Source organism: Cebidichthys violaceus, unplaced genomic scaffold (genome assembly GCF_023349555.1).
Source record: "Cebidichthys violaceus isolate CVI_PGR_0920_01 unplaced genomic scaffold, fCebVio1.0.p SCAF_11, whole genome shotgun sequence".
In the NCBI taxonomy this organism is placed as follows: Eukaryota; Metazoa; Chordata; class Actinopteri; order Perciformes; family Stichaeidae; genus Cebidichthys; species Cebidichthys violaceus.
The window spans coordinates 14623279-14651257 of record NW_027176274.1 but is presented as its reverse complement, the minus strand read 5'-3'; the positions used below and the strand labels follow the sequence as shown (position 1 = coordinate 14651257).

The 27979-nt window shown below is 44.0% G+C and overlaps 1 protein-coding gene across 3 annotated transcripts; it reads right to left on the bottom strand.

The window, feature by feature from the left end:
* Nucleotides 1-24: 24 nt before the first annotated feature.
* cmss1 (cms1 ribosomal small subunit homolog) lies at nt 25-27979 on the bottom strand. Of its 3 annotated transcripts, none has more exons than XM_068705051.1 (10): nt 27889-27979; nt 3037-3167; nt 2241-2312; nt 2015-2147; nt 1857-1916; nt 1663-1765; nt 1512-1572; nt 1344-1431; nt 1169-1257; nt 25-353 (listed from the first exon to the last, which is right to left on the bottom strand). In XM_068705051.1, exons 1-10 carry the CDS (start codon nt 27935-27937, stop codon nt 270-272), a joined length of 870 nt encoding a protein of 289 aa, XP_068561152.1. In that variant the 5' UTR covers nt 27938-27979; the 3' UTR covers nt 25-269. The 3 variants fall into 3 exon arrangements, with proteins under 3 accessions (XP_068561152.1, XP_068561151.1, XP_068561153.1); XM_068705050.1 differs by lacking the exon at nt 27889-27979 and adding an exon at nt 22828-23149; XM_068705052.1 differs by lacking the exon at nt 27889-27979 and adding an exon at nt 22809-22946.

Genomic DNA, 27979 nt, shown 5'->3' with positions numbered 1-27979 from the left:
TAAACAAACAAAAAAAGATGCCGGTTTCGTTCCGAGTCTGTTTATTCAATCCATCACAGTGGGACGTCGCGTTGGACAACAGCAGCGAACAAACACCACCACACATTTGACATGGGCTCCGAAAATAGTAAAAGCACAGCGCGGATTTCACGCCGACACAAAAGGGAGAACAAACAGGATGAGGCCCCTCAGCACGTCGGGAGGAACAGCGATCTGTAGCTTTAAACATCAAGGCGTCCTTCGGATCCTCAGCACACAACAATGTGTAGTTAAAATAGTCCAATTTTGACTTTGTCTTCTTTGCAACCATTCAGGATACCACCCTGCAGCAGCTTCATTACGTCCAGTTTGACCTGAAATAGACATACAAAAAAATTTAAATTACATTTTAGCTCCTCCCTCATTGATGAATCCAGATTATATGAATATGCAAATATTGTTCATATCAAAACATTTCACAACTGAACAGAAGATGTCTCCTACTTCACTGTGAAGTCCATTCTCAGTGTGTGTGTGTGTGTGTGTGTGTGTGTGTGTGTGTGTGTGTGGTGGAGGTTTCAAGTCCACATCACGCACACAACATGCATATTGGACCATGACACAGTGTGAAAATACTCAGTTATAAGTAAAAGTCCTGATTTATAATCTTCAGAGTTCAGAGCCTCAAGATGTAGTCAACATACCAGATATTATTTAATTCTACTAAAGGATTTTAATTAATTAGTGATGTATTCTTTTTCTACATCACAATAATGTTGCAGCTGTATGCTGCTAGCTGGCTTGACCTATAATAACACATTATGATCTATTAGTCGATTTGTATTTTGTGTTGACAATCTGAATCTTCAGAGTAATTAATAACTGCAGCTGTCAAATAAATGTAGTGAGGTAAAAAGTACAATATTTGCCTTCAAAATATAGTGGAGTAAAAGTATAAAGTAGCATAACATGTTTATTGGTAAAGTACAGGTTCCTCAAAATTGTACCTACGTGATTGAGTAAATGTATTTAGTTACATTCCACCATGGATAAAAACATAGAAAAAACGTCCTCCGAGTGAAGTAACAATACAAAAACATATTACTTTATATACTTCATAAAGCCATGCTGTGTGATTAGACAAAACAAGCTGATTGTCTTCTCAGTCCAGCAGGGGGCAGTAGCTCACCTCGGGAACGTCCACCATCCTTCTGAGCTTCTGGTCCCTCCAGTTCCAGTCCAGAACCACGTACTTCAGCGCCTGCAAGCTCAAACCCTCTGGACCCAAAACAAAGAGTTTGCACAGATCAACTTTAAAGCACCTGGAAGTCTCAAACAGGGAGGACCGCTGTGCCCACACCCACCTTTCTCAATAAGAGCGCTGATCCTGCCCGGCGTCCCTACTCCTATGTGGGTGACGCCCTTTTGCAGCAGCTTCACCTGCTCCTCCATCTGTACGGACATGAAGGGAACCGTTGAGTTCAGACTAAACCCGCCGTTCAACACAAACCTACACGAAAAGTCTCTACTACCTTGATATGTTTTGCGAAAAGTTTTACTGCTTTGGCTTCACCCTTGAAGGCGGTCATCTGCCTGGGAGCAACGCAGAACAAATCGTGTGAATAAAATTTAAAAAAGTTGTAAAAGAAGGAATTGAACAAACACCTCCGGCGCGTCACTCACTTGATGAGCTCAATGGCTCGGAGGGCGGAGCTACAGACGATGAGCAGAACCACGGAACTCTTCTCCGTGTGCTGCTTTTGAATCTTCGACCACTTGGGGCAAACTAACAGAAAAAAAAGGGGGAAACAAAAGTGAGACGCGCGTTTCAAAAGTCAACAGCTACTAGGAGGTTTGTAGTTTAGAACACCACTCACCCTGTTTGAGATACGAGGAGAGGGTGTGCGTCAAGTCATTGCTGGACAGGAAGCTGGATTCTGAAGATGAGGGAGGGCAGACAGTGACCTCAGTGAATCATTAGATCGGCAGATATTGGCAGAACTTCACAGTTTAAAGGGGACTTGCCCCGACTCACCCAGCAATTTGAGCTCCTCCTGCTCGATCACAGAGAGCTTGTCTGAGAAATGCTGCGTGACCAGGGTCTGCAGGTCTGCCGGAGAGCCTGGTTTTGGCTCCGAAGAGGACAAGACATCTGTAATTGTCTTCTTCTGGAAAACAAAACACAGCCATGTACAGTAATATTCACAAAGCCCAGTGACTGTTGTCCCTCTTTAAAAAAAAGCAGGCGTCACCACACTCACCTTCCTCTTTCTTTTGGGTTTTGTTGACTTTTCATCCTCGGTGTCTTTCTTTTTAGGAATGATACACTCTTTCTGTGAAAACAGTACGTGCAGATTCATGAGGATAATGCTGCATAATAACAAGACAAGGCAAGTTTATTTGTATAGCACATTTCAACTACAAGGCAATTCAAAGTGCTTCACATAAAACCATTAAAAGCATCAAAACATAATGCAAAAGAAAAGGAGATTTAAAAACAATTAAGAACATTCATTGAAACATTAAAAACAGTCATTAAAACACTAGAAAGCTAAAAACAGTGCAGTGCAGTTTAATAAATAAAATACAGTAGTAGTAAAATGCAGAAATTGATTAAAATCAATTAAATGTGGTTTAATTAAAGGCAGCAGCAAACATAAAAGTCTTCAGTCTGGATTTAAAGGAGCTGAGGGTCTCAGCAGACCTGCAGCTTTCTGGGACTTTGTTCCAGATATGTGGAGCAGAACAACTGAACGCTGCTTCTCCATGTTTAGTTCTGACTCTGGGAACAGAAAGTAGACCGGTCCCAGACGACCTAATGGGTCGGGATGGTTCATAGGGTAGCAGCAGATCATAGACGTATTTTGGCCCTAAACCATTCAGTGCTTTATAAACCAACAGCAGGATTTTAAAGTCAATTCCTTGTTGGACAGGAAGCCAGTGCAAAGACCTCAGAACTGGAGTGATGTGATCCACTAACAGAATAACTTCCTGATAATTTCACATAGTGGTTTAGAAGAAAACTGTTTTACTAACTAGGTGTGCAATTGGCAATACCTGTTGAGTCTTTTTCTTCTTCTTGGCCTTCACCGTTTCCTCCGTTACACTCTTCCTCTTCTCTGGTTTCGTCTTTTTGGTTGTTTTTTCTGTTGGTTGTTTCTCTTGTTGTGTCTTCTCCTCCGCCTCATCTGGAAAAAAAACGAGGGAGAAATGTCCTCATGCTCATGACACTTCTGGATATATGGGTTAACTTGCAACTGCAGTGCAAGATGAGTGAACTATTAAGATCAGAATCAGAATCAGCTTTATTGGTAAAGGTTTTGCTGTTAGACATAACCCATGGTTATAGGCTTATGGGGTTATAAAATCTGTTTCCATAGTTTTGCTCGTGGACCAGAGATTTGGGTGTTGGCACATCTTGTTTTTAGGCTGTTTGGTTTGCTCATCAGGTGCAAGTGTTCTCCAGGCAGAACACTTCAGTCACTACAGAAAACAAACGTTCCCCGAGATAACAATCGCACAGCAGGCCTCAATCCAAGCATGTGGTTATATTTAGCTTCTCTGTTGCTACCACTTCTCTGTGCACACCTCTCGTCTCATGAGGTCACGCTCAGACCCTCTGGCGTATATTCAGGCTTGTTCAAAATACCTTAAAAACAGATGCGAGAGCGAGCTCTGCAATAAGTGCGTGGATTTCGCTGCAGTGCCCTTCCTGAGAGTGCATTTTTTAAATTCCTACTTTTCCTTTGTAGTTCTCCCAGGCTAATATATCGCCTCTATCTTCTCTAAGTGGACACAAATTTGTTTCAAGTATCTGTAAGAGCCAAAGTTTGAGTTGTGGTGGTGATGTCGGACTACTTCTATGAGATTTTCAGAGGAATCTGCTTATGTGTGTCCGCAATGGTTCAAGCAAAGCATGTAGTACTGTTTGCCAAAAACCTAATCAGAAGCACCAAAACAGGAGTTATATCACTAACTACTGATGGAAAACACCTGCTGGGACTCACTGATAGGGGCGTGGCCAGAGACGCAACAAGATCTTGACCCAATCAGGGACACACCTGACTTCATCAAAATCACGAAACATGAACAGGTACATCAACATTTTGTGCTCCAATAATATTCAGAAGTCTCAACAACCCTAAATCTTAAAGAGTGTGATTTAAAGTAAGGACTGCAAAGAAATGGACACATGGCTGTATTAATTTAGCCATTACAAAAGCTAAACTAATAATATACCATCTCTTTTCAATGCCTGTACAGCGTACAGATGACACAACGCCCCACAAATATGGGACACTCTGCCTACTATATTGCCTATAACTATCCGTCTTATCTTTTATGATTTTATATAATTGTGTGTCCGTGAGTGAGTGTGCACCTCTGTGTCTGTCCATGGCTAATCTAGCCTACTGCTGGAACAACCTGCATGATATTTTTGGCGTCCAGCATGCTCAAGGACCTTTCATGGTTGTGGTGACTCATGTTTTATCAAAACACCTTTTATTGCATGTGTGATACTGATTTGGTGGTGTTTTTCGCCGATTTGGTGTGAATGCAGCCGAACACCTGACGCCAGATGTTCTGCCTTGTCCTCTAATTTCCCATCTCACAATCGATTCATCCGATCTTCATCCTTACACCACTTTATTGCCGGTGTTGTTTTCAATACAACTCTTCCTTGGCGGCATTATAGTCTGACTCTCTCGTTCTCTCTAGGTGTCGTTTTCATCCTATTATTCGATAACCACACCCCCCCACACTCCAAGACCTTCGTCCTCATTTGTTAGTCATCTGTCCAGCCATACACTTCCTTCTGCTGAAAGACCACTCCCACTATTGATGGGTCAAAGCAATCATTTCCCACTCTCTTCCTGTGCTAGAACTCATCCCTTTCTCCCTCTCACGCTGAAGGAAAGTGAGGACACACAGATGCCAAAGACCAGGAAACAGAGGACAAAGGCAAGAAGGAAGACTAATCACACAGGAGGACTTTAAATGGATTACAATCAAAGCAAAGTCCAGTATATATGACCAGTAAGCAGTCCACCTGTCTTGCAGCAGGTAAGTGTATGTTTCCCTGCTGGTATTTACGGGTAGGATCGGGCTTTGGGCTACATGGTTGCATGGCTGTTTTGTACTCAATGAGCTGTGAAACACACATCAATACAATAAGCCCGTGGATTCAGAAGATAACCCTCAGATGAGTGGAAGCCGATGTTAAGCCTGACACACACTTTTTTAATCTCACCGTTAACATTACGACAAACTTAACACAGCGGTCAAGGAGCCATTCAGCAACACTCTAAAAAGGTGATGAGCTGTTTCAGCATGTGTTTAATTTAGTGTTGTGTAGGGAATGACTCATCAATTCTAGGGTTCTACTACTCATTTAGCACAGACATAAAGCACATATTGTCGTACAGATACGCGTCAACAATGTAACATCACAGAGGTTGTAAGGCGTCACGAGGGCTATTGTTTTCAACCTGTAAGACAGGAGTGAAATATCTCCAATGCTCACTAACAATGCAATCAACCAGACAAATATTAAGTATCGGATTAGACATTGCAGTTTGACCAAAATCAGACAGTTTCCTGTAACAAAGTATGCAAGATAAGAGAACACTAGAGGTCATTAAGAAGTTAGCGGTTATAGAAAAATAGCTTTGGGTTCCTCTATCTTTGTCCATGCTGTCTAACCCAACATTTATCTGGTGAATTCTTAATTTATGAGGGCCTGGGGGCCCCAATTCATTTAAAGTCATCCAATCTGTACATGCAATCTGTCTTTAATTAGCACTTGACATATTAAAGCCTTAAAATGGACGATGAGAGGCACGTATCACTGATTAATCACACGCAAAGTGCACCTTTTAATGACAACCAAACCGGGCTGAGGATAGTGCGCCTACCTGATCAATAATAACGGTTTGCAATGAGACCCACAGGGCTTAGTGAACGAGGCTCTAATGGGGTTCTATTCATCACTGCTGGAGTAAAACACACACCCGACACACAGTGGGCAACACATTAAAGGGAAACACAAAATAAAAAGTAAGATGTTGTGCAGCCACGGGCATCTGACTTTAAATATTGGGTTTACCAGATATCTGCTCATATGATTCTTCGAAATAAGTCATTCAGCATGAAAAAGCATAGGATGTTTATTATGTTTCTACACTCATTTATGTTTTCTTTAACTTGTCACCGCTCTTTATATTGCATGATCGCACTGGACTGTGCAGGTTTGTACTAGTAAAGTGAGAAGGGAAGAGAAACTCTCCTGAGCTTTGTAATCCTTGCGGCATAATTTTGCATTCAGACTGATGCCAATGCAATAACCAGGGCAGTATAAAAATCAATAGACTACATTTAAATTGCAATACAACATGATGATTAAAGGGCTTAAAGAACCCTTACACCTAGGACGTATGACAAGAACCAACAAATGAATACATTAGCCAAGAATAAAAAGGATGGTGAATGAATGGAGTCTGTGGCAACAATGACAGCGGTTAACTAAATGCAGACCAGATAAATGAAACAGTAGAGAGGAGACCGGGCTGAGTCTAAAGTGTCCAAAAGGAGAAAAAAAAAGAACTAGAGAACACTGATTGCACTTATGTCTTTGTCTACTTTGACTCTGATGAAGACGCAGTACGAACAGACTAATGTGTCGACTCCACTATTAGAAGCTGCAAATCAATCCGTGAGCTCCGGTCCCTATTTTCTCTTGGAAGTTTGCTGTCCTCGAAGTGAAAAGCAACTGATTCAGCGGAATGCTGTGCAAAGAAGGCCGTTTCAAGTGATAATCTATGAGGTCAATATCTTCAACGTGCCCGAAGCCTTATCCCCCCCGATATCCTCCATGCCACTCTCGCTCCAGATGGTGGAGCCAGTAGGAGGAGACGAGTACGTACGAGGCGACGGGGCTTACAGCTCAACTAACCGTAGATCAATGGAAGCCAACGGCTGTGGAGAGGGCTCAGATGTAGGGAAATGGGGCGGCTCGGCCATCTTTTAATGGTTGATCAATAGAGGAGACTTGTTTTAAATGGAACGGTCAACGGCGCTGACTGGACGATCAATCGACTGGTACCAGAAAACGGTTGATTGTTTGTTTCAGACTAACGGAACTCGGATTTGGTTGTTAGTTTTTAAAGGGTGTTGTGCTCACTCGTGTCAACTGGCCCCGTGCCAACACAACTGATCTCTGAATCATCGACAGTGAACTATTAGTCTGAGTAAAGACACCACTTTGGGTTGCGGGAGGATAAAGGGTCACTGATCCCTCTATACAGGCCAAACACGTCACATTGTAGGAATGGAGACGCCCACCGCCCCAAAGACACTGTGCAATGCTTCTGTTGTGTGCTTCTATAAGAAACAATATGATACTTTCCCGTGAAATCAATTCAGCGCTTGTTCAAACAATCAATAAACTCATCTCAGGACATGTAGTATTGACCGATTTTGGGAGTGGTGCGCGTGTGCACAGCAGTTATTGGCTTTGGAGGCCTGCAGTTTCCTCTCTAAAGCCACAAGTTGAGCATGTGTTATTGTTAAATCAATGGGGACTTTAAGGCGGCATGCACAAAATTAACAAGCAGGCTATGGCGGAATGGCAGCGAGGCCGAGTGGAATACCGTTCTGGTTACAAATTCAGCGGCTTCCAACACGTTCCTGTCCAACTCATTCAGTCCGATGTTGTTTTGAGTTTGCATTAAATTACTTATTTCTCTGTTGATTGTCGCTAATCCAGGGATTTGTTTTTACACTGGATACGTGAAGTTCAAATAAAGAGGTTGAGTCCGCGGAGGATTCACACGGCCTTGCCAAATTTACAAGCCTGTCCAATGAGGGATGGGAGTAATTGTTATTTGGCTATTCTTGTTAGGGTTTGTCAGGACATGTAACCAGAGCTTGAACGTGACACGGTGCAGGAAGGTCGCATCACCAGCAGGAGGAGTATTGGATGCAGCGATTCACTTTTTAGGATTCTTGCAACCAGATTTTGGATGTGCAAAGCGGGAGCTGGTCCTCCTCTCTGTTACAGTTGAAGCAACCGTCTGACCTCATGATCTGACCTCTGATGTCTGCCTCTCAGGACTTTTATCTCAGAGGAGTGGTACCTCAGAAAAAGAATTATGCTAAATTGACTTGTATCAGCGCCAGCCTTCATGTTCTATGCATAATTAATTTTCTTATGTGGTGAAGCCCCCCCCCCCCCCAACATAAATTGGGTCGGTAACATTCAAATGCTCGAGTCGAGCCGATCCTCGGTGGCGGAGTGTGATAGGAGCTCCTGATGATGTCGCACAGGAGGTGCTAATCAGAGACATGAGGTTATGTAAATAACCCAAAGCTCTTAAGCTTTCACACGAACCGACTGAGGAAGCTCGTCTCTCCCGTCGTCCTGCCAGCATATTGCAACTTATGGAACGGGGATACTGCTGTTGGCCGAATGTTGTCATCTTTGCATCCATTCTTCCTAAATGTGGTTTCTAACATCCGGCGTCGGAGTGACGAAGGGGTTAATGGTGTCCCAAAGCACAGAAACCAGCGCAGACAGAAATCAACCGTAAATGGTAGAATTTCACATCTTCATTACTCAGTGAGCTTCTGTCAAGACGTTCTTGCTCAACATAAACAGCTTCTAGTGGACAAACATTACAGCACTACAAAACAATGTTGACCCTATCTCATTACATCACTGATGTACAAAAGGCTGTTTTGCTTTCCACAGCTATGCTTACCATTTGATTTATAGGCCTTAGTCGCTATAATTTAGGAGAGACCACCAACACGCATATAAGTCACTCAAAACATATGACCAACGGCATCGCTTTGGAAAGAAGACAACAAGAGACTACATTTATTGAGACGGTAGGTCTAATTTCAACCGTCTAGTTACTATAAATAAAACTTAAATATTATACTTTGTTTTCAGAGAAGTGCCAAGCACAGCACTGCATTACCTTTTACTGTGAACTGTTTTTTTCCCCAACTTCACTTTTATTTTAGTTCAACAACCAACACCACCATTATGTACTTCAAAGATCACTTGCAGACTGACGCCGAGTCGGAAAATATTGATTCCAAGTGTTCAGATCATAGGAATCTATATCATTCCAAAATGTTTGTACTCTTTCATCAACATTGAGTGGTCGTGTAAACCTTGAGCACGTTAAACAGCACAGACGGCAGGAAACACGGCCACATCTGGCACTTAAAACTTATCGATGGCAATAAAAGGGGAGTTGGAGCCATGCTCAAATATTTAACATCTTCTGTCAAGCGCATCAAACAAAAACACACCCAAATAATGAAAGGGAATGATGTTTAAGGCAGAAAATAACTAGGTTTATAAATCATCCTTGTGCTTTGTAAGACATGCACGGTTGCTGCAAAAACTGACAGATTTCCAAGAGCAGTTCTTTAGTTTCTTAATCCTTCTCTGGTAGCAATAATGAATGCATGTTAACAGTCAAGACACCCGAGTCAAAACTAACTGGCTGAAAACTATGGTAAATTCCCTGACCATGAAAGTTCATTAGTGTTTAAACTTTAAACAGTTGCAGTGAATGGTGGTTGATTGTCATCTTCATGCTAAAGTCATCAGCTTATGAAGCGTTTAGCATTACGTGCAGCCTAACCACACTCATAATCATAAAGTATAACAGCAGGAATCATGGTGACAAAATAAATTCATCTCCCGCTCTCTCTAGCTGGCCGGCTAGCTGCATCATTTCTCTGTTACAACACTCTCACCGGCCATGCCTGCGGTCCTGTGCTCGCGCCAAAGCATACATCAGCCATACGGAGTGCGTATTGCAAAGTGCTGCGCCAACCTGACCCTGGAAACAGGAAGCCGAAGAGGACTCCAGGGCATAGACCGAACCAGCGTCCCATGACAGGTGGATATAAAGTGGATATGAGCTGCTCGTGGAGAATGAATTGCTGGAGCTGGGGGGGGGTTTCAAACCTAAACTACCTGGGGGAAGTGGGGCCAGGTTGTTTGCTTGTGTTGCTCACGTCTCTGTTAAGATACCAAACTGTGTAGCATGTGTAGAGCAGTTTTGGGTTTGGTAGGGATGCAGGCACGCAGGTGTTGGGATAAATAAACAGAGGTGGCCGACCACATGTGCGACTGCCGACCTGCCTGCCCGGCGGACGGTCCTCAGTGGAGGAGACACTTGCAACCATTATTGAGGCGGACTCTGGCTCTGAGCCAGAACTCGGGTTTAGAGGTATTTTCACATGCCTGGCATCATGTGGGAGAGCGTGTGTGTGTGTATGTTCTTGTCTAGACACTGTGAGCACACGAAAGATGAACACAGTCTGACTAATGCCATCTGTGTGTGTGTGAGTGAGTGAGTGAGTGAGTGAGTGAGTGAGTGAGTGAGAGAGAGAGAGCATAGTGAGGTGTTCAGACACCATCACCATTAGTCAATTGAAGGCCAAGAGCAAGGACACATAGGTGTGCGTCTTGGCTTGACTGCTCACATTATCGGCACCATCGGACGGGCAGACAAAAGAAATAGAAGTGGCCCCGGGGCCACCAAAGACAATACAGTACAGTACAAAGATCACCAACCCACATCAGCTCCACCACACGTCGTCATCTTGATCTGTACCAACAACAGATACAGATTGTATTAGGGAGTGGTCCTGTGCTGTACGGTGTGGGGAATATAGGTCCTTAGCGCAGCAAGTTTTGACAGTTTAAAAGTGACCTCATGAAAACTCCTCAGCAATTGTGTTGAGAGCTTTCATCATCCCTTCCTGTCGCTGAAAACAAGTGGAGTAAAAGCAACGCAGGGACAGCTAAGACAGCTTCATCCGTCTCCCTGATTGATACCGAGAGGGTGAGAGGAAGGGAGGGAGGCCTGAGATCGTCGCTCTCCTTCCGCACAAGAGAGCCAAGAGAAAATACTTCTATGCAAACACAATCTATTAAGTAAGCCAACACTCTCACAGGGATGCAATGGCTGAGGCACAGTGTTGGCTACAGTTTGAACCGGCTCAAAGGGTCGCTCTCTGCTCGGGGTTTTTCTTACACAACGTTTGTCCCTTATGTACTAGAGCTGTCCGTCTTGTTTAAAGAGGCTCAAGGTTGCTCTCGAACCATGTTGACAACAAGCAGATGCTGCCTATCTGTGCGTATGTGTGCTGGTGTAAAAGAGAGAATGACAAATAGAGAGGAGGAGGAAATAGTCTCATTGCTTTGCTGTTCAGCAACAGAATTTCTCCGAGGAGGTCTTAATGGCAGTCTTAAAACAACTGCAGTGACATGAAAGGCCTCCAGGCATTTGTATTTTATATACTTCACCTAATTGCCTTTCCAATGTCCAAAAAGGTGGGAAACACAAGGGGCTAACTTATCTAAACAGACCAACAACTATAGGGAGTCAGAGGTGTTCCCGGACGCTGTGAGAGCTCGGACCAGAGAAGCAGAGAGATGACATCATCCTTCACTAATAAGAACCTGCTTGCTTTCTGTCTCAAAATATGGGATGAGAACACCAAGTCAGAGAAAGTTGGCTCGCTAACACTGTTAAGCTCATGTGACTCTCTCTCTCTCTCTCTCACACACACACACACACACACACACACACACACACACACACACACACACACACACACACACACACACACACACACACACACACACACACACACACACACACACACTCTCACTTTCTGGCAACCTTCAGTCCGTTTTGTCTGCCAAGATGACAGTGATTGGTGTAAATGTGCTAAGAGTAAGACTATGAGATGACATAAGCCTCAAACAAAGCAATGCCAGGCGCAGGCCTATCCAGTTCAGTAACACCAACAGTGATGATAAGACGCCTTCTGATTTTGGATTAACCCACAAAGGGCTTCTATAATCTGCATCAGACGTTCAGTTATGAAAGCTTCAAAATAACCACTTAAAAAAATAAGACATGAGATGTAATGTCGTGGTGTGACAAAAAAAAATGCAACCCATTTAAACAAGGGCAAAAAGACAATAATATTATAATAATAAGTAGATAATAAAATAATGAGTCTTTGATCTGAAGCACACGTCTGTGTCCATGTTCAACTGCCACCTCCAATAATGAATCAGTCTCCAGTTCCTCCTAGGTGGACTCAAAGCCATGCACCCACTTGGTAAAAGCATCAAAAGTGTTTCTCGGAATCAAGACGATGAAAAGAAACAACTCGAAGCCTCCCTTCTACGCCATGCAGCCCCCAAACAACACTATTCAGAGGGCCAACGGGGGAGACAAGAGGGAGAGGAGGGAGGGCCGGCACACACGAGAAGACCTGTCCCGTGATGACTTGTTGTTCCTGCTCAGTATTCTGGAGGGAGAACTACAGGTGGGATCTTTTCTTCACATCCCGCATATATACTTCACATTAACTGTTTGAGTGACTGCAGCCATTGTAAGATACGGAGATTAAAGCCGGCATTCTACTGGGATGTTTGTCACTCTAGGCCAGAGACGAGGTAATCGCCGTGTTGAAAACGGAAGAGACAGATTCGGCTCTACTGGGGGCCCGATATGGTTTCAGCGGACCGGAAAAGGTGCTCCGGGCCCTGCGGGGAGACTCCCTACGGGCCCAGCAGGACCACCAGCAGGACCACCTGCAGGATGTGTACAAAGAACCGGTTGCTGAGGTACCAACAGCCGAACCTGAGAAACCAGACACCATATGGAGCGGCTGATCAAATTTAATGAGGGGAATGCATTACTGTCTGACATAAGAGCATCTATTACGACCGCATTGGTGCACAATTGCACACATTTGTTATTTTTGTACTACAGGTGTTACAGGAGCTGGAGCTGTTCGTCCACAATAATTAGAACATTTGTACATTGTTTCTTCTGATTTGTGCGGTTTTATTCTTTAGGACAGGAGAACACGTTTCCAATAAAAAGTTTTGAAAGTTAAGTCTTGGGTTATCCAAAGTAACCTGTATATTGTTCCAATAACATTCACTTACTGCACAGACAGAATCTTATCTGAAATCTAAAAAGCTTTCTGGATTGCTACACCACCCCCTAGGGCTAAGTGGAAAAAATGCATGTTAACAGTGGGGCACTTCTGCAGATCTCTGAGTTGTTTTCCCCTTTTCTACCCATCAGCTCAACAACTTTGTGGAGGTCCAGAAGCGCTCATCTCAGCGGATGCAGGAGCAGCTCCTGGAGGTGTCCCGCTCCCACAGCGGAGCCCTACACAGGCTGGAGGAGCAAGAGAGGAGCCACGGGGCTCTGATCCATAAGAGCAACCGCCTCACCACTCTACTGGAGGAGGACAGAGCGAGGTTGGTGCACCGAACCCTAGAGGTTCAGATGAACGCCGAAGCAAAAGACAAACATTGATATTCCCACTGTATCTGTAGCCCGCCTTGAAGCTAAACTTGTAGAAAAACACCCCGTGCCTTTCAGAATCCCTCCCGATGTAAAAGAGATGAGGATTTACAGCTAGCGTAGAAAGAGGCTGAAGGATTAAAGTATTTCGGCACACTGGAACAAGCCAGATCTGAGCTCTGTGATGTACACTTGTGCAGGCTTAAACTCTCAGTCTATGTTGGTCTGTAATGCTCTTCACGGCTGAGTGGGAGAGCAAAGGCTCTCTTGGCTGCAGCGATCCTACCACCCCCAGTGTATGCGACCTCAACACTGTACTTAGGAGCTACTCCACTCAGACGCAGTCTCCTTAGGTTCTGGACTTGGTTTGGACCTTGCGGCCAGCCCGGCTCTGTTCACTCTCCCTTGTAAACACATAAACATACACTCACATGCAATTACGTGTACAGTCTAAATTGGCACCCTCATGCCCTAATTCAACAACACCACACAACACAGGACAAGGCCCGCTTCTAAACCGAGTAAATGGGCCGACGGTTTGCTTGTGGGTAGAAACGTTCCCTTCAGAAATAGAGAGCACATTCAGATGTGGCTATGGGTAGAGATAGGTCTAACATGAAGGAGGTCACTGGCTCCCCTATGCAATTTGAGGCCCTCAGCGGGGGCCGCTGTGTTGAAGTCCTGGGTCGTCTCGGCTCACGTACCGTCAGAGTCCACTCTGTAATCTAGACTGGACCCGCACTGGGAGGAGACTAGTTGTCTGCATCTGTGTGCCAAAGTGAAAAGGTTTACTGATCCACCACAGGCAGGCGCGCGCACGCACGCACGCACGCACGCACGCACGCACGCACACACACACACACACACACACACACACACACACACACACACACACACACACACACACACACACACACACACACACACACACACACACACACACACACACACACACACACACACACACACACACCAGAAATAGCCATGCCAGTAAAGTGAATAAGTTTACTAGAATTCTGTCTATTCAAATACAATGTGGAAACCCTACAACATGCACACATAAAGGCTTTGTGGTTAATCTCATCCTAATGATGATTAATACACGAGTAGACAGCATGTCTGTGGTGCAGTGTGAACCCTGTGTGGCTCATACATTCCTGGCTCTTTGAACACAAGAGGGGTTTTCATCTCCTTTCAGGAAAATAGTCTAAAAACACAACACTTGAATTTATCACATAATCTGAAGTTGCAATGTGAGGTTGGGCTGTGTGGTAACTTTATATGTTTTAGTTTGTCTCAGATCAAAAACAGAGGACGTCGCCTTGGACTTTAGATAGTTCTGATGGGCGTTTTTCACCATTTTCTGACATTGTATAGACCAATCAATTACTTGATTTTGATTGGGGAAAATTATCCGCAGATGAATTAATAATAAAGGTAATTGTTGCATCCCTGAAAACATAATAAATTAGCTGCTCATTGCAAATTCACAATCAATCCACAGCTCTTTTGCCTGTATGTATATATTTGTGTTCTAAGGCACACTTAAAAAAAAGAGTTTACATTCCCTTTCTTTGTGTTCCCAACTGATTTTCAGCTTCTTTGAGCTTGGCACAGAAAAAGATTTGAGCTGAGTCAATGCTTGCATTCATCCACAGGGTAAACAACACAAGGCACATGGCGATACAGCCAGTCCCTTTCATCTCCCCTCTCCCATCCTGTCTTTCTTACATTTCGCTCTGCAGTAGCCTAAATATTTAACTGAAAGAATTTCCACTCCTACTCCAAATCCACTTGAACTATCTTTCAATCTCCCTCCCTGTTTCTTTTTCAAAGAGTACGCTCTGAGCTAAGAGAGCCACTCAGCCGGGGCTTAAAATCAGCACCCCTCTCTCTCTCTCTTTTTCATTTCCCTACATAAAGCAGTTCCACAAGGTGCCATGTGCACAGCAGATGACCCGTTTCAGCAGCGAACTATAAGGCAAACTCCAGTCACGGCATATAATCACTTTATGCCATAGCATGATCCCTGTTGCGTGTCAGAGGATGATTACATAGCGCACATCACAATGCAGCGATCGGGTTGTTCCGACCTCAGCTATCAGAACAAGCTCTGTGTGTGTTTCCTATGGTCTGTCGATGGGCTGACAGCATCTCAGCATTAACCGCACACACATGTCCGACACACCAAAGACATCCATGCTCTCATCTGTTCACCCCGGTTCTGAATAAAAAAAAAAATAAACTTTTCACAGGCTCTACCCTAAAGCCACAGACTACTTTTAAACTAGTTCTTGTTTTCCCTCCCCAACTGATGTGGCCTCTGCTCAGCAATACATCATCACCAGTAAGTGATACAGATGCAGGAACGGAATGATCTAGAAATAGGACTTAGAAAGAGTCTACGGCCGTGCTGGAGGCTCCATGAGGCTGTACTGAGTGCTAAAGTCAGCGTGCTAACATGTTCACGGTGACAATGCTAACATGCTGATCTATGGGTATAAGGGTTAGCCTGTTCATCTTCTTAGTTTAGTGTGTTAGTAAGCCAACACTAAACAGAAAGTACAGCTGGGACTGATGAAAATGACATTATCGCAGGTATTTAGTCATAAACATTACTGTAGTATTGGACAAATTTTTAATTTTGCCCTGATGATGAAAGGCCAGTGGATGAACAAAGTTATCACAGTTCATCCTGAGGGGAGCATGAACGTCCGTGCCAAATTTGATGGCAATCCATCCAATAGTTGTTAAAGATATTTCCCTCAAAATCACATATGCCGACCTCATGGTGTGGCTAGAGGACCGCCGACATCGTCCAAATTCATCCTCGGTGGACCATGAATGAATAAATAGCCTACATAACTTCATGGCAATTGATACAACAATGGTTGTGACGTTTCACTAAGGTGTCAACCTGCTGGTGGTGCTAGAGGACCGACAGACCAGCACTGCGATCCCTAAAGCCGCGCCACTAACACGGCTAACAAGCAATCGATGAAAAGGAAAAGATCTCCGGCTTGCTTTAACATTAAACATGGTGGAGGAAACATTTTAGAAAAATTGCTTAAAAAAGGACAAAGTAAACTTGGTCGTGTCGCAGCAGAAACCGACAGTCCATCCCTTACACTCGACACACATCCAAAATCCGCCGGCCCAGCCAATAATATGTCGGAAGAAGAAGAAGTGCTTAAATCACGTAAGAGTCTGGCAGAGCATCAACAGCAGAACCGCTGTTCTGATCACAAGCTGTTGGGCCTCTTTATTAGCTACACAAAGCATATGAGGTCAGTTTAGTCATTGCTTCAGTGTTATTAAACGTGCTGGTAAACGAAGAGAAGTAATCCGGGGCAGACTGCCTCAGCAGCTGCTTCTCTTTCTTTCTTTTTATCTTCAATATGCCTTTTCTGTGACCTTATACAGCATTATGCTCACTACATCTGGAGGATTTGAAGAAGGCAGCAGCTACAAAAACTCAATATTCCCAAATTACACCCCTGGATGACAACGGATCGGAGAGCGCTCCTCTCATGTAAGGGGGCGATGTTTTACGGGTTTTCTTGGAAGTGCCTTTGAGGGATTGTTCTTGTAATTGAGGAAAAGCGCTGTAGATTGCCAAACCCCTCCTCTCAGCAAAAACAGGACCTCGTGAACTCTGGTTTGGGAGTTGGTCTGTGCAGATCGGAGTTGTGAGGAATGAGGAGGATTTCTCCCTCACATTCCACAACCAGAGAAACATTGGATCTTACCGAGACCTTTCCTTACAAGAGACGACTTCAGCGTTGAAGCAGATTAGTCGAGCAAGGTTGATTTATTGTCTGATCTGCAGCTACCCACAGCTGATAATCCATTTGCAAGTGCTTAGGGTGAAGAGCAGCAAGACCAATTTCCTAATTATTCAACACATAATAGCCTTCGATAAACACCTAAAACCATTCATCCTCAAGTTATCGCCGTTACAAACAAACCCACGTCACGATGAAACGCTATCAACCTCAGTGATCTCTGGCTTTGAAACAGGCAGCCACAGTTGTAATCAATCAATTAAGGGATTAAAGAGAATGCGGTACATCATTAACTTCTATAAGTGGCGTAGTCAGTGACTCTGCACCGCCTGATGGTAAGAATTCAGTTGGTTTGTGATATATGCTGTAGACCCACTCTCTACTTTGCACAATACTGTTGGCTTAAACCAACCACAAAGCGCTTTGCGATAAAAAACGAATGCGTGAAAGTAACACGTGATCAAGCAACGCAATAAGAGTCGACATAAAGTGTCAAATGCTTTGAAACTATTCTATGAAATGTGTTGCGTTAGCACAGAGCTGCTGGATCTGGAGCTGACTAAAGCCTTCAATAACCGTGAAGACATCGTTTGCTCATTTATAAACTATGATCCGACTTTTCGGTGGCACAAATGTTGGTCACTGTTGTGCAAGCTTCCATTGTTTTCTCTGAACATATGAGCAATCTAGAGTCCCATGCCTGTTGTGAAAATGCTCGAAAACATAAAATGTGCATCTTTTTTGGCTGTTTTGTACATTCTTGTGTGATGACAACATGGCACAGAGAAAATAGCGCTCCTTTAATTGGACACTCGATGGTTTTAGCTTGACAGAAAGAAATACCACCGGAGGTATATTTCCCACAGAGAGCTAGAACTGGGAGCCACAGTGCAAGTAAGTGCTCCCTCCTGCAGCCTGCGCTGGAGGGAGCATCGTCTAGTGAGATAAAATATCCTTTATTTTCCCATTATCATTTTTGGTATTCATGTTGTGACAGACGAGACTAGCAGTGGGAATAATGAGAGTATAATCTGTCATCCCTCCCTACTCCACTGAGCTCATGCATTCGACTTGACTGATACCATCAGAGAGGGATTCATTAGAGGCTGGCAGGAGAATAGCATACATTGCAGTTACAATTAATAATAACTAAAAGTAAGAAGGTATGGTGGAGAAGAACATGAGAGAGCGAAAGCGAGACAGAGATGATTATTGTTGTTGTATATGCTTTGGCATCACAATATTTTCTTGAAATGTTCGTGCCAATAAAGCCCTTTTGAACAGAAAAAGAGAGAAAGAGACAGATTTTATTAATTGCACCGTGTTCTTTTTCCTTTATAATCTCATTTACTTGATGCTTTGGCAATGTTGTCCTTGTTACATTTACGCCAATGAAGCATACTGAATTGAAAAATTTGAATAGACAGAGAGAGGCAGACATATGTTTGTAATTGAGGGCCTATGAGCTGATGATGTCATCTCACAGTCAGGTTATCAGGCCCCAGGCAAAGCAAAACTCACAAAACATGTCTCTCTTCTTAAACCACATGGGAACGAACACACACTCTCTCTCACACACACACACACACACACACACACACACACACTCTCTCTCACACACACACACACACACACACACACACACACAATGAGCTACAGTTCCTCAGACATGCCAAGTTTGGCCTAGCAGCACTAATGCAACATAGTTAACATGTTTGCTCGGGCTAACCCTGCACACAGACTGTTAGCCTTTCTAGTTTGAATTGTGATTAAAGCTTTAGTTTGCTACACACACACACACATATACACAAACACATTCTGTCCTTCCCATTAGCCTCTTTGGCATCTCTACACAATGACCTCATCTGGAATGGGCTGAACTCCAGTAAAAAAACACACACACACACACACACACACACACACACACACACACACACACACACACACACACACACACACACACACACACACACACACACACACACACACACACACACACACACACACACCAGTAGAGCCTGTACAGTCCCATATAAGGACTTGCTGATGATGTAATGGGCGCCAAAGACTGCGAGTGAGACTCAGTGTGCAGCGCACTTCTCATAATGTTTGGTTTTCCGGATGGAATGTCCACATCACTGGGATCTCCGGGAAAGGGAGAGGTAGGAGAGTGGAAGCGATTTATTCTCTAAGGATTTTTAAAAAAAGGACAGAGGCCAACGGCACAGCACAGGTAGGAACTGTCCAGAGACAGAAAAGTTAGAATGTGTATTTAAAAATGTATTAACCCACAAAACTAATTAACTTGCAAAATGAGTTACGGGCAAATTCAGTTCTCTCCAGTCCCGCAGAGTTACGAGAGAACATCTTTCAATGTCAACGTGGTATCAAATAACGAGAGAGCAATTCAAAAGTGTCTAAACTGTATATTTAAAAACAAGAAATGAAGAATCACTGAAACCTTTTCACTGAAAATGCAATTTCTACAGTTTACAATTCTGTTTGCAATTATTTGCTATTTAAAGAAGCATTATTGACAATACTCACAACTAAAAGTGGGACCATTAATAACTAATCTTGATGTTAGGTAGTGAACCTATTAATCTGAGTATTAGAGCAATAGACCAACAACTTTCACCCACACACGTACACAGAGCTGTAGGTAGCACAGATGCTCTAAATGTAAAATGTATTGATCCTTAAACACAATGTGCAGACTCATATTTTACACATCACTCTAGTTGCTCTAAAGATCTTATCCACAAACCATTACTTACACACAAAGCTCTCCACATGCTTCTCATCAAACGTTAAAAGAGGACATTTTCTAACACGGATACAGAGGAAAACATGCATCTAAGCATGTCGAGCAGAAATGCGAGCAGACCTCTCAGCCCTCTGGAAGCCTCCAGTACTCAACGCCAGCAGCAACAGTCCGCACACTCGCATGAGACTCATTCCAAAATAGTTCAAATTGACTGGTGAGAGATCACTTTGAAGTGTGCCTCACTTGCAATAACACTTGACAAAAAAAATGCACAGTGTGTATCAAACGCATTTGTACATTGCTGGCATGCATCTGGGGAAATGTGGGGAGTGACAGCACTTGTAAATGCAGCCGGTCTGTAATTACTTATGGAACGGGGGGGAATTCCTGCCGCTCCTCGCTGGGAATGGGGTAGCGTTGGAGGGGCACAGGAGGAGGGTGATTTGGGTGCAGTGTCGAGGGTACTCAAGGGTAGAGGAACTTCTTAATTAACAAACACTCCCTGCCAAGGGACCATCTGCTGTAATAGTCTAAACATCCTACAGAGTGCAGAGCGACGTGGAATTACATGGACGTATCTTCATGTTTTAGGGTTTACAAGTATGTACAAAAAAGAAAGTATCACTGGCTTCTGTAGAAGTTTGAGTAAGGAGGAAACTGTGATTGAAATTCTTCTGAAAATTATAAATAAATGTTTGTGTTGGAAATACACAATTTACAAAATTGCTTGTGTTTAAAAGTTGTGGCCAAGAGGTTAAGTATAAACACTACAAAGCGTCCCTGGAGGCTGGAATGAGAGACAATTACACAATAAAAGCATGCCAAAACAGTTTGACGTCAACATCGTTTGTTTTTCTCTCTACAGACTCAAGCTCCTCATCGTAAAAGAGAGAGAATACCAGGAGATTAAGGAGAAGAAAAGGGAAAAAGAAGTATCAGCTCTAAAGGATGAGCTCGCCAAGCTGAAGGCCTTTGCACTGCTGGTTGTGAGGGAGCAACGGTGTCTGAGCGAGCTGCTGGAGGAGCAGAGGCGCCGCGTCAAAGAACTGACCGCCGTCACTGACCGCATCAAGCAGGGGGTCGGCGCCGCTTACCCCAGCGCAAAGAGGGACGAGCTCAAATCCCCGCACCATAATAAAGTCTCCATCTTCCACCAAAGCCAGGACGCCATGACGACCCCGAGCCTGCTGTCGGAGGTCGAGCTGCTGAGGAGAAGGGTGGTGGAAATGGAGGGAAAGGATGAGGAGCTGGTACGCATGTGGGACCAGTGTCGAGACCTGGACCGCAGCCTGGCGAGGGAGACCAGCCGCTGCCGTAGCTTGAAGGTGGAGGTGGATAAACTAAACGGCAGAATCAGCGAACTGGACAGGATAGAGGAGGCTTTAGGTAAGAGCAGACAGGACTGTAGCGTTCTGAAGAGCAGCCTGGAGCGAGAGACGGAGGTTAGCGAGGTTCTGTCCGGCGAGCTCGACGCTCTGAAAAGTAGGGTGAGAGAGCTGGAGGCCGTCGAAGGCCAACTGGAAAAGAGCGAGGCGGTGATTAGACAGGACCTGGCCAAGGTCAGGTCAGTGACGGTTGCTTTGGTGGAGGACAGGAAGTCCATGGCCGAGAGGCTCCGGCAGGCTGAGGAAAAGCTCAACAGGAAGGAGGGCAAAAGAAATGAGCAAAGCAATTTGGCAACAATGACAGAGAGACTGAGAGAGGAGAGGCAGCAGGCGCTGAGGTCCAAGGCTGATTTAGAGGAAAGGATTAAGGGCATAGCAAAGGAAAAATATGAGCTCCAAGACAGACTAAAAAGCGAAGTGGAGAGGAATGGCGAGCTACAGAGTAAAATCAGTATGATGAAGAAAAGGTTGCAGATCTTGGAAAACAGGAAAGAGAAAGAGAAGTACACACACAGCTCTATTCCAAACAACGCTGACCACCACAGCCACACAGACGACAACAAAGTCAAAGAATTGACCCTGGAGCTAGAAAGGTTGCAAAGGAGGCTAAGAGACAAGGAGGTGTTGGAGGAAGAGCTGATGAAGGTGGAAAGTGACTTTGAGTCCCTGCAAAAGAGGTTCAAGGAGGAACAGAGGAGATCCCGGGCTCTAACAGAGGAGCTGGAGGAGGCGAAGAGGGAGCTATCCAGGTACGAGCAGGCAGAGAAGCAGGAGGTCAACCAGGAGCACCTTCTCCTCTGCCGTCTTCAGAAGGAGCAGGTCAAGTCCAGGCTGCTGGGCAGAGAGGTCGACACCCTGAAGCAGAAGCTCCAGAAGCTGATGGGAACCGAGGAGTCCATCTGTAGGGTCCAGACGGATCACTCCACGCTGCGGAGGAAGCTGACCCAGCAGGAGGCCAGCAACAGAGAGCTGGCCAGAGAGATGAAGGAGCTGTGCAGCGAGCTCGACAGGCACGGACAAATCCAGAATCTTACACCTGCGGCGAACAAACAACGCTTTGCAGACCTCCATCAGACCGCCAAGGAGGTTCAGACCGAGCCCGCAGAGAGCCTGCCGTCCGACTACAGCGAGAGACTAGACGAAGACAACGAGGATGAGGAACCAAGCCGCGACACGGAAGTCATGAACAGAAGAAGCTCTCTGGTCAACAACCTGAACAGCTTGAACAGCACGAATAACAACGTGAGCCAATACGGCGGCCGGTCGGCCAATGGCACAGATGCGCACCCAACGGGCAACGGAGAGGTGATGATGTTAACGCACACCCCGGGGCAGCCCTTGCAGATCAAAGTAACACCGCATCACATACTCAACACGGCCACGCTCGAGATAAGCAGCCCCAACGGAGACACGGCTACGTCCTACACCAGCACGGCCGTCATTCCAACAAGCGGCGCTTCGCCTAAACAGAGAATTACGATCATCCAGAACTCAGCTCTGTCTGCGGTTAACACTAAAACCCCACCTTCAAGCCCCGACCGTACCGTATCCCCACTCGACGGTGCGCCCATCTCTCGGGTGTTGAATCTGAACTCGTCGCGCTCTGCGACACTCGACCACGGCGGCTCCCCCGTTCAGATCGTAACGGTCAGGACCTGTTCTCCAGAGCCGACGGATGCTGCGAATCAGGCGGTCTACTGCAAGACGCCGGAGCGGCAGGGCGGCCGGCAACACCAGAGGTCCGGCAGCACCGACACGAGTCCCAGTATCGTCGCCACAGAGGAGAACAAGATCCATATCCATCTGGGGAGCCCCTACAGCCAGTCCCTGAATGGTATGACCCACAGCATCCCACAGCCCGTTGGGCCGTACTATCTCCGGCATGAGCAAAGGACTCAAGTGCTCGCCAATGGCTGTCACGTCAAAGGTGTTGGCACGATTACGAGTAGCATCACTATATCCCCCGCTGCCTCTTCAGCTTCACATTCCTCAAACATTACAGTAAGTGGCCTTTTTGATTAGTCACATTCCTGACTTTTTGAAAGTCAGGAATGTGACTTTTTCAGTCACATTCCTGGACCAGACAACTCAAACAATTCACTTTCTCTAATAAAAACACAGAGTTTTTTGTATTTTGTAACATTCGTGAAATAAATGCTTTGTGGTATTTGTCCTATAACAGCCTTTGTATATCCTATTTGGTGTAGTTAGTGTGTCCTTAGACTGACGGACTTCAACAACCCTTTATTGACTGTATGACGTGTGTCTAGTACCCGTATGAGAGCTAAGCAAGACAGCATTGCAAGCAAATGTGTGATGTGCTTTTTTTGGGATTTTTCTGTTTCATCAATGTTTATTTTCTGTTTATTAAAAGTGTTTGTGTTGATTTGATTTCTTCACCTTCAGTACTTTTGAGAGTGTGTTGGCATCAACGCAGCCAATAGGTTGCCAGACAATTTAAATGCAAAACAGTTGGAATCAGAAAAGACCAAAAACCTGGTTTGATGCCAACTAAACACTGCAAAGCACAACACATCAAGCACATACCTGTTTACGTGACACATTTTAAATTACGTGAATGGAGGAAACTAAGAATGACTGGAGAACAGGTAGGGTTGTACCTAGTACCAACTAGTTTAAAGCGTCATTCATTACGTAGACAGTGTCTATCTATTGTCTGTTCATTGTGTTTAAACCCTGTGTTTTTGCACAGCTGCAGATAAAGATTATGCCACTAATATTAAAATACATCATTTGTAGAATAAGATTTCAGTGGAGGTTGTGTAGGTTTTCAACTAATGCAATTGAAACATTTCCAATAACTCCAGATCATTGTAATGTCAGAAAAACTAAATTTATTAGAAAAAGATAGATTTTTTTTTTAATCCAAACATAGTATTCTGCTTCAATTCATATTTGTTGGCGTTTAGCCTTTCAAAACATTTTCACTAGTCAGAAACCAGTTTGCTCTCACAAATGGAGGCCCGTACCTGAATTAACATGCAGTTCTAGCAGCACCAGCACCGTAAATTATACAACAAAGAACCCCCCCCCCCCCCCCCCCCATTTTTTAGGGTGATAACAATCATAAAACAGTCATTTTAGGCTTCTTTCTAAAACCTAAATACAAGCTTTGAATGTAGATAAATGGCATTCTGTGCAGCCCTAAAAGACTGTTTGCGTGTTTGCTGCGTTTGATTCAACAGTTGAGTCACCAGCTATTTCAACCACAGCAAAATTCCTCACAACTGTGTGCGTAAGTGTGAAACCTCCTTCAAATGTGCACTGGAAAACTCAGCTCATGTTTCTCTGAAACAATTAAACTTGGAACACCTAGCGGCGGTGGGTCTGTTAACGTTTTATGGTGGACGGACTATTAAAAGCCTTTTTCTATTTGTAGCAAAAATGATAAACGGTCAATTGTAATTACCATCGTCTTAACACGTTTAAAATGGACAAACAACATACTATTAAATACTTTTTCAACTTTTGCACAACCCTTTAAAACATTCACTCAGCTTTTCCTCATTTACTGTCAAAATAAATGGCTTCACGATGTGAGCAAAGAGCAGCCATTAGCATGCCAATACTGCTCAGTCATGTTTTGTTAGCCACGTACGTTGCCACAGTTGCAAAGCATTGTGCACACGGGTCACCTCCTGCCAGCTGAACCTCCCACTGCAGACCAGTGATACAGATCATTTCATGGTTGTGTTGATTTGCTTACGTTATAAATACTTCCTTGTGTCCTTTATCAGATTTTCCTGTTTGTACAATGTGAAACATGAAAGTACCAGAGTCAAAAAGAAAAGCCTGTTTAAGCTTCAGTTGCTCAAACTGAACATTAAGGCATGCAGGCGAAGGGGATCTACCCAGAATATTAAAAAAGGTAAGATGGATTTGGCAAAGATATGTAGCACACTAATGAGGAGCATCATTTATTTTTGAGAAATATCTTCATACCCTAAAACTTAATCACAACATTCACGGTTCTTTAGTCAACAACAGTTCTACTTTTGAAAAGGTCAAAACCACTAACTATATGGTTACATAGAGTAGCAGAAATAAATGGCCTGTTAGTGAGCTTTAATAAAAGCTGTGATGAACTGTGTCATCTAAATAAGAAACTAGCTGACAGTTTTGGGGGACACAATGGGGCTTACTGTGGTGGGAGAGGCTGGCAGAGCCGGAATATGACGACAAACACGGAGGAACATTAACCGCGCTGACATCACCGGTTGGCAAGGTAAGAAGCCAGATGAGGCATTTGATGAGAGTTTAAGGCAGACTGGAGCGTGACAAGAGGCCTCATGAGAAACTTTGTCATTACTGAGCGTTTAGCCACAGGAATCATCACCATAAAAGTCATACCACTTCTTAAGATTCTCCTCTTCACTCTTGTGACTTTAAAGTCAGTCCCGCGCACTAATGGACTTCAACTCTCCTTTTCCGTCTTGTCAATTGTCAGTCGGCCCCTCAGCCCTTTCTGTCAAGCCGCTCTGTGAGACAAATGTACGCACTGATGGGATGCCAGTCAGTCAAAAAGGGGCCAACCTAGAAAGACAAAGAGCTGTAGACATCTCTCAATAGAGTCCATAGATTTATATGGTAATGATGGAAATGCATGTGATTCCGGCTCATCACACCGTAGTGCAGCTAAAGTGTCTAGGCTGGCAATAAAAGGTCATATATTCCACTTTCAAAAGTGCAACACCACGACATCTTTACACAAAAAAAGAAATGCTTCACAAAAAAAGTGAATAATCTAACATCGGGTGAACAACTCCCAACAGATACGTATGCCTCCTTTCTCTAATCAGATTCCTTTGGGGTCACTAAAGAAGCCTGGTCCAACAAGGATTCCCAGGAGCAAAGGATCAACTCACAGAAGATGCAACAGAGCTCTCAATATAGGACAGAAACATGGGAAAACTCCCTCAGTGCATACAGGGAAAACACTGATCTGAGAAAGACACGTTCAGCACTGCAGTTTCACGTAAAAAACAATACGTTTCATATTAAAATGTGCAGATTAAATTCAAGAATTGTGATTGTAACCACGCCAGAGTATCAGGGGGATATTAAAACAAAAACATGAACAAGCACTAATAAATGATTATTTGAATAATACATCAATCATAAGCATTTGCCACGCAGAGTCAAACAACTGGTTCAATTAGGACTGCTCTGAATGTTCATTTCATGCTGCTGCTCACCTCTATAGGTAAACAGCTGGTAGACCATTTATTTATGAGGTAGCTTATTTTACTATCATTAAAATAGAGCACTTGTAAAGCATAATCAAACATTCTTCTGAGCAGTTTGACTGAAGAACGTATGGATATATGCCCATGAGTACTCAAATTAAATTAAATTCAAAATTCTGATAATTTCTATTGCCGTCACACGGCTCTTAACGGGGCAACGGCGGAGCCGGCGACTTGCACTAACGGTGGTAAAGCTGCTATTTAAACGCTCTGAATCCCTGTCATAAAGAACCTGCAACATATTCTATTAATCATATTGTATTTCTCAGAATCGCATTCCTCCTCTGAATACATGTAAATACACAAAGTAATATGCTTGGTGAGTGTTGTCTGTGCATGTGCTTGTATCAGTGCAGTGGTAGAAGTATTTAAATCTTTTACTTATATATATTATGTACATTACTATTTGGTAGTTAAATCCTCAACAACATATCATTTTAGAAACTTGTGTAACTAAACATGTTAAAAACCAAGTGCAGCCAGGAAAACAACATTAACCTGGGAAATGTAGTGGAGTGAAAGTATAAAGTTAAGTAGTTTAAAATGGAAATACTCGAGTAAAGTTAAAGTACATCAAGACTGTACTTAAGTAGGCAACAGTGCTTTAGTAAATGTCAGTAAATTCCCACCACAGGCTTGTGTAACTTATGCAAGTGATATATATCTGCAAGTCTGTTAAATCTAAACGTTTCATTTCAATATCGTACACACTTTGCTGTCCAAAACAATCAGGCCAGGGCACATATAACAGGACTGCCCTCTATTGGTATGCAGAGTGCATGAAGCTACGGAAGGAACAGCCGCAGGGAACTGCCTCTGTTGCTGCATGGGGATGAGGATGGGCATAGCAGAATAGAAGAAAGTTATGTATAGATGAGCGCCAACTGTAGGCTTTAAGGGTACGACAGACAACGTTAGAGCCGCATGGACGTTACAGTAATCATGTACTGTCATGATTCACACAGACACACCAACACACGTGTTTATACATCATCACTAACACACGTGTTTACACATCCTCTGCTCGTAACAACTCCTGCTGCCCACGCTAACTTCCCCCGTCCTAACAAACCACGGGTAGGCTGTACAAAAACGTGCTGGTACTTTGTGTGTGTGTGTTACACTTACCGGTTTAACTCACGTTAACTCTCATAGATTGTAGCTCATGTTAACAGTACCTGCTGCTAGCTAACGTTAGCTTACAGTTAGCAAGCGACATTTCTCGCGAGAGCTACAAGCTAATGTTAAGAGTTCGCTTATCGGGATAAACCAAACACCTCCCGGACTACACGTTTCAGAAACACTACAAAATAAAGATACTAAAGTTGAGCACGATACCTGAGTTGCCCTCGTGTGCCCACCACTCGTCACCCAAGTCGTCTCCCATTTTTCTCAAGCTAGCCGTCTGTCCAATCTGAATCTACCGCTG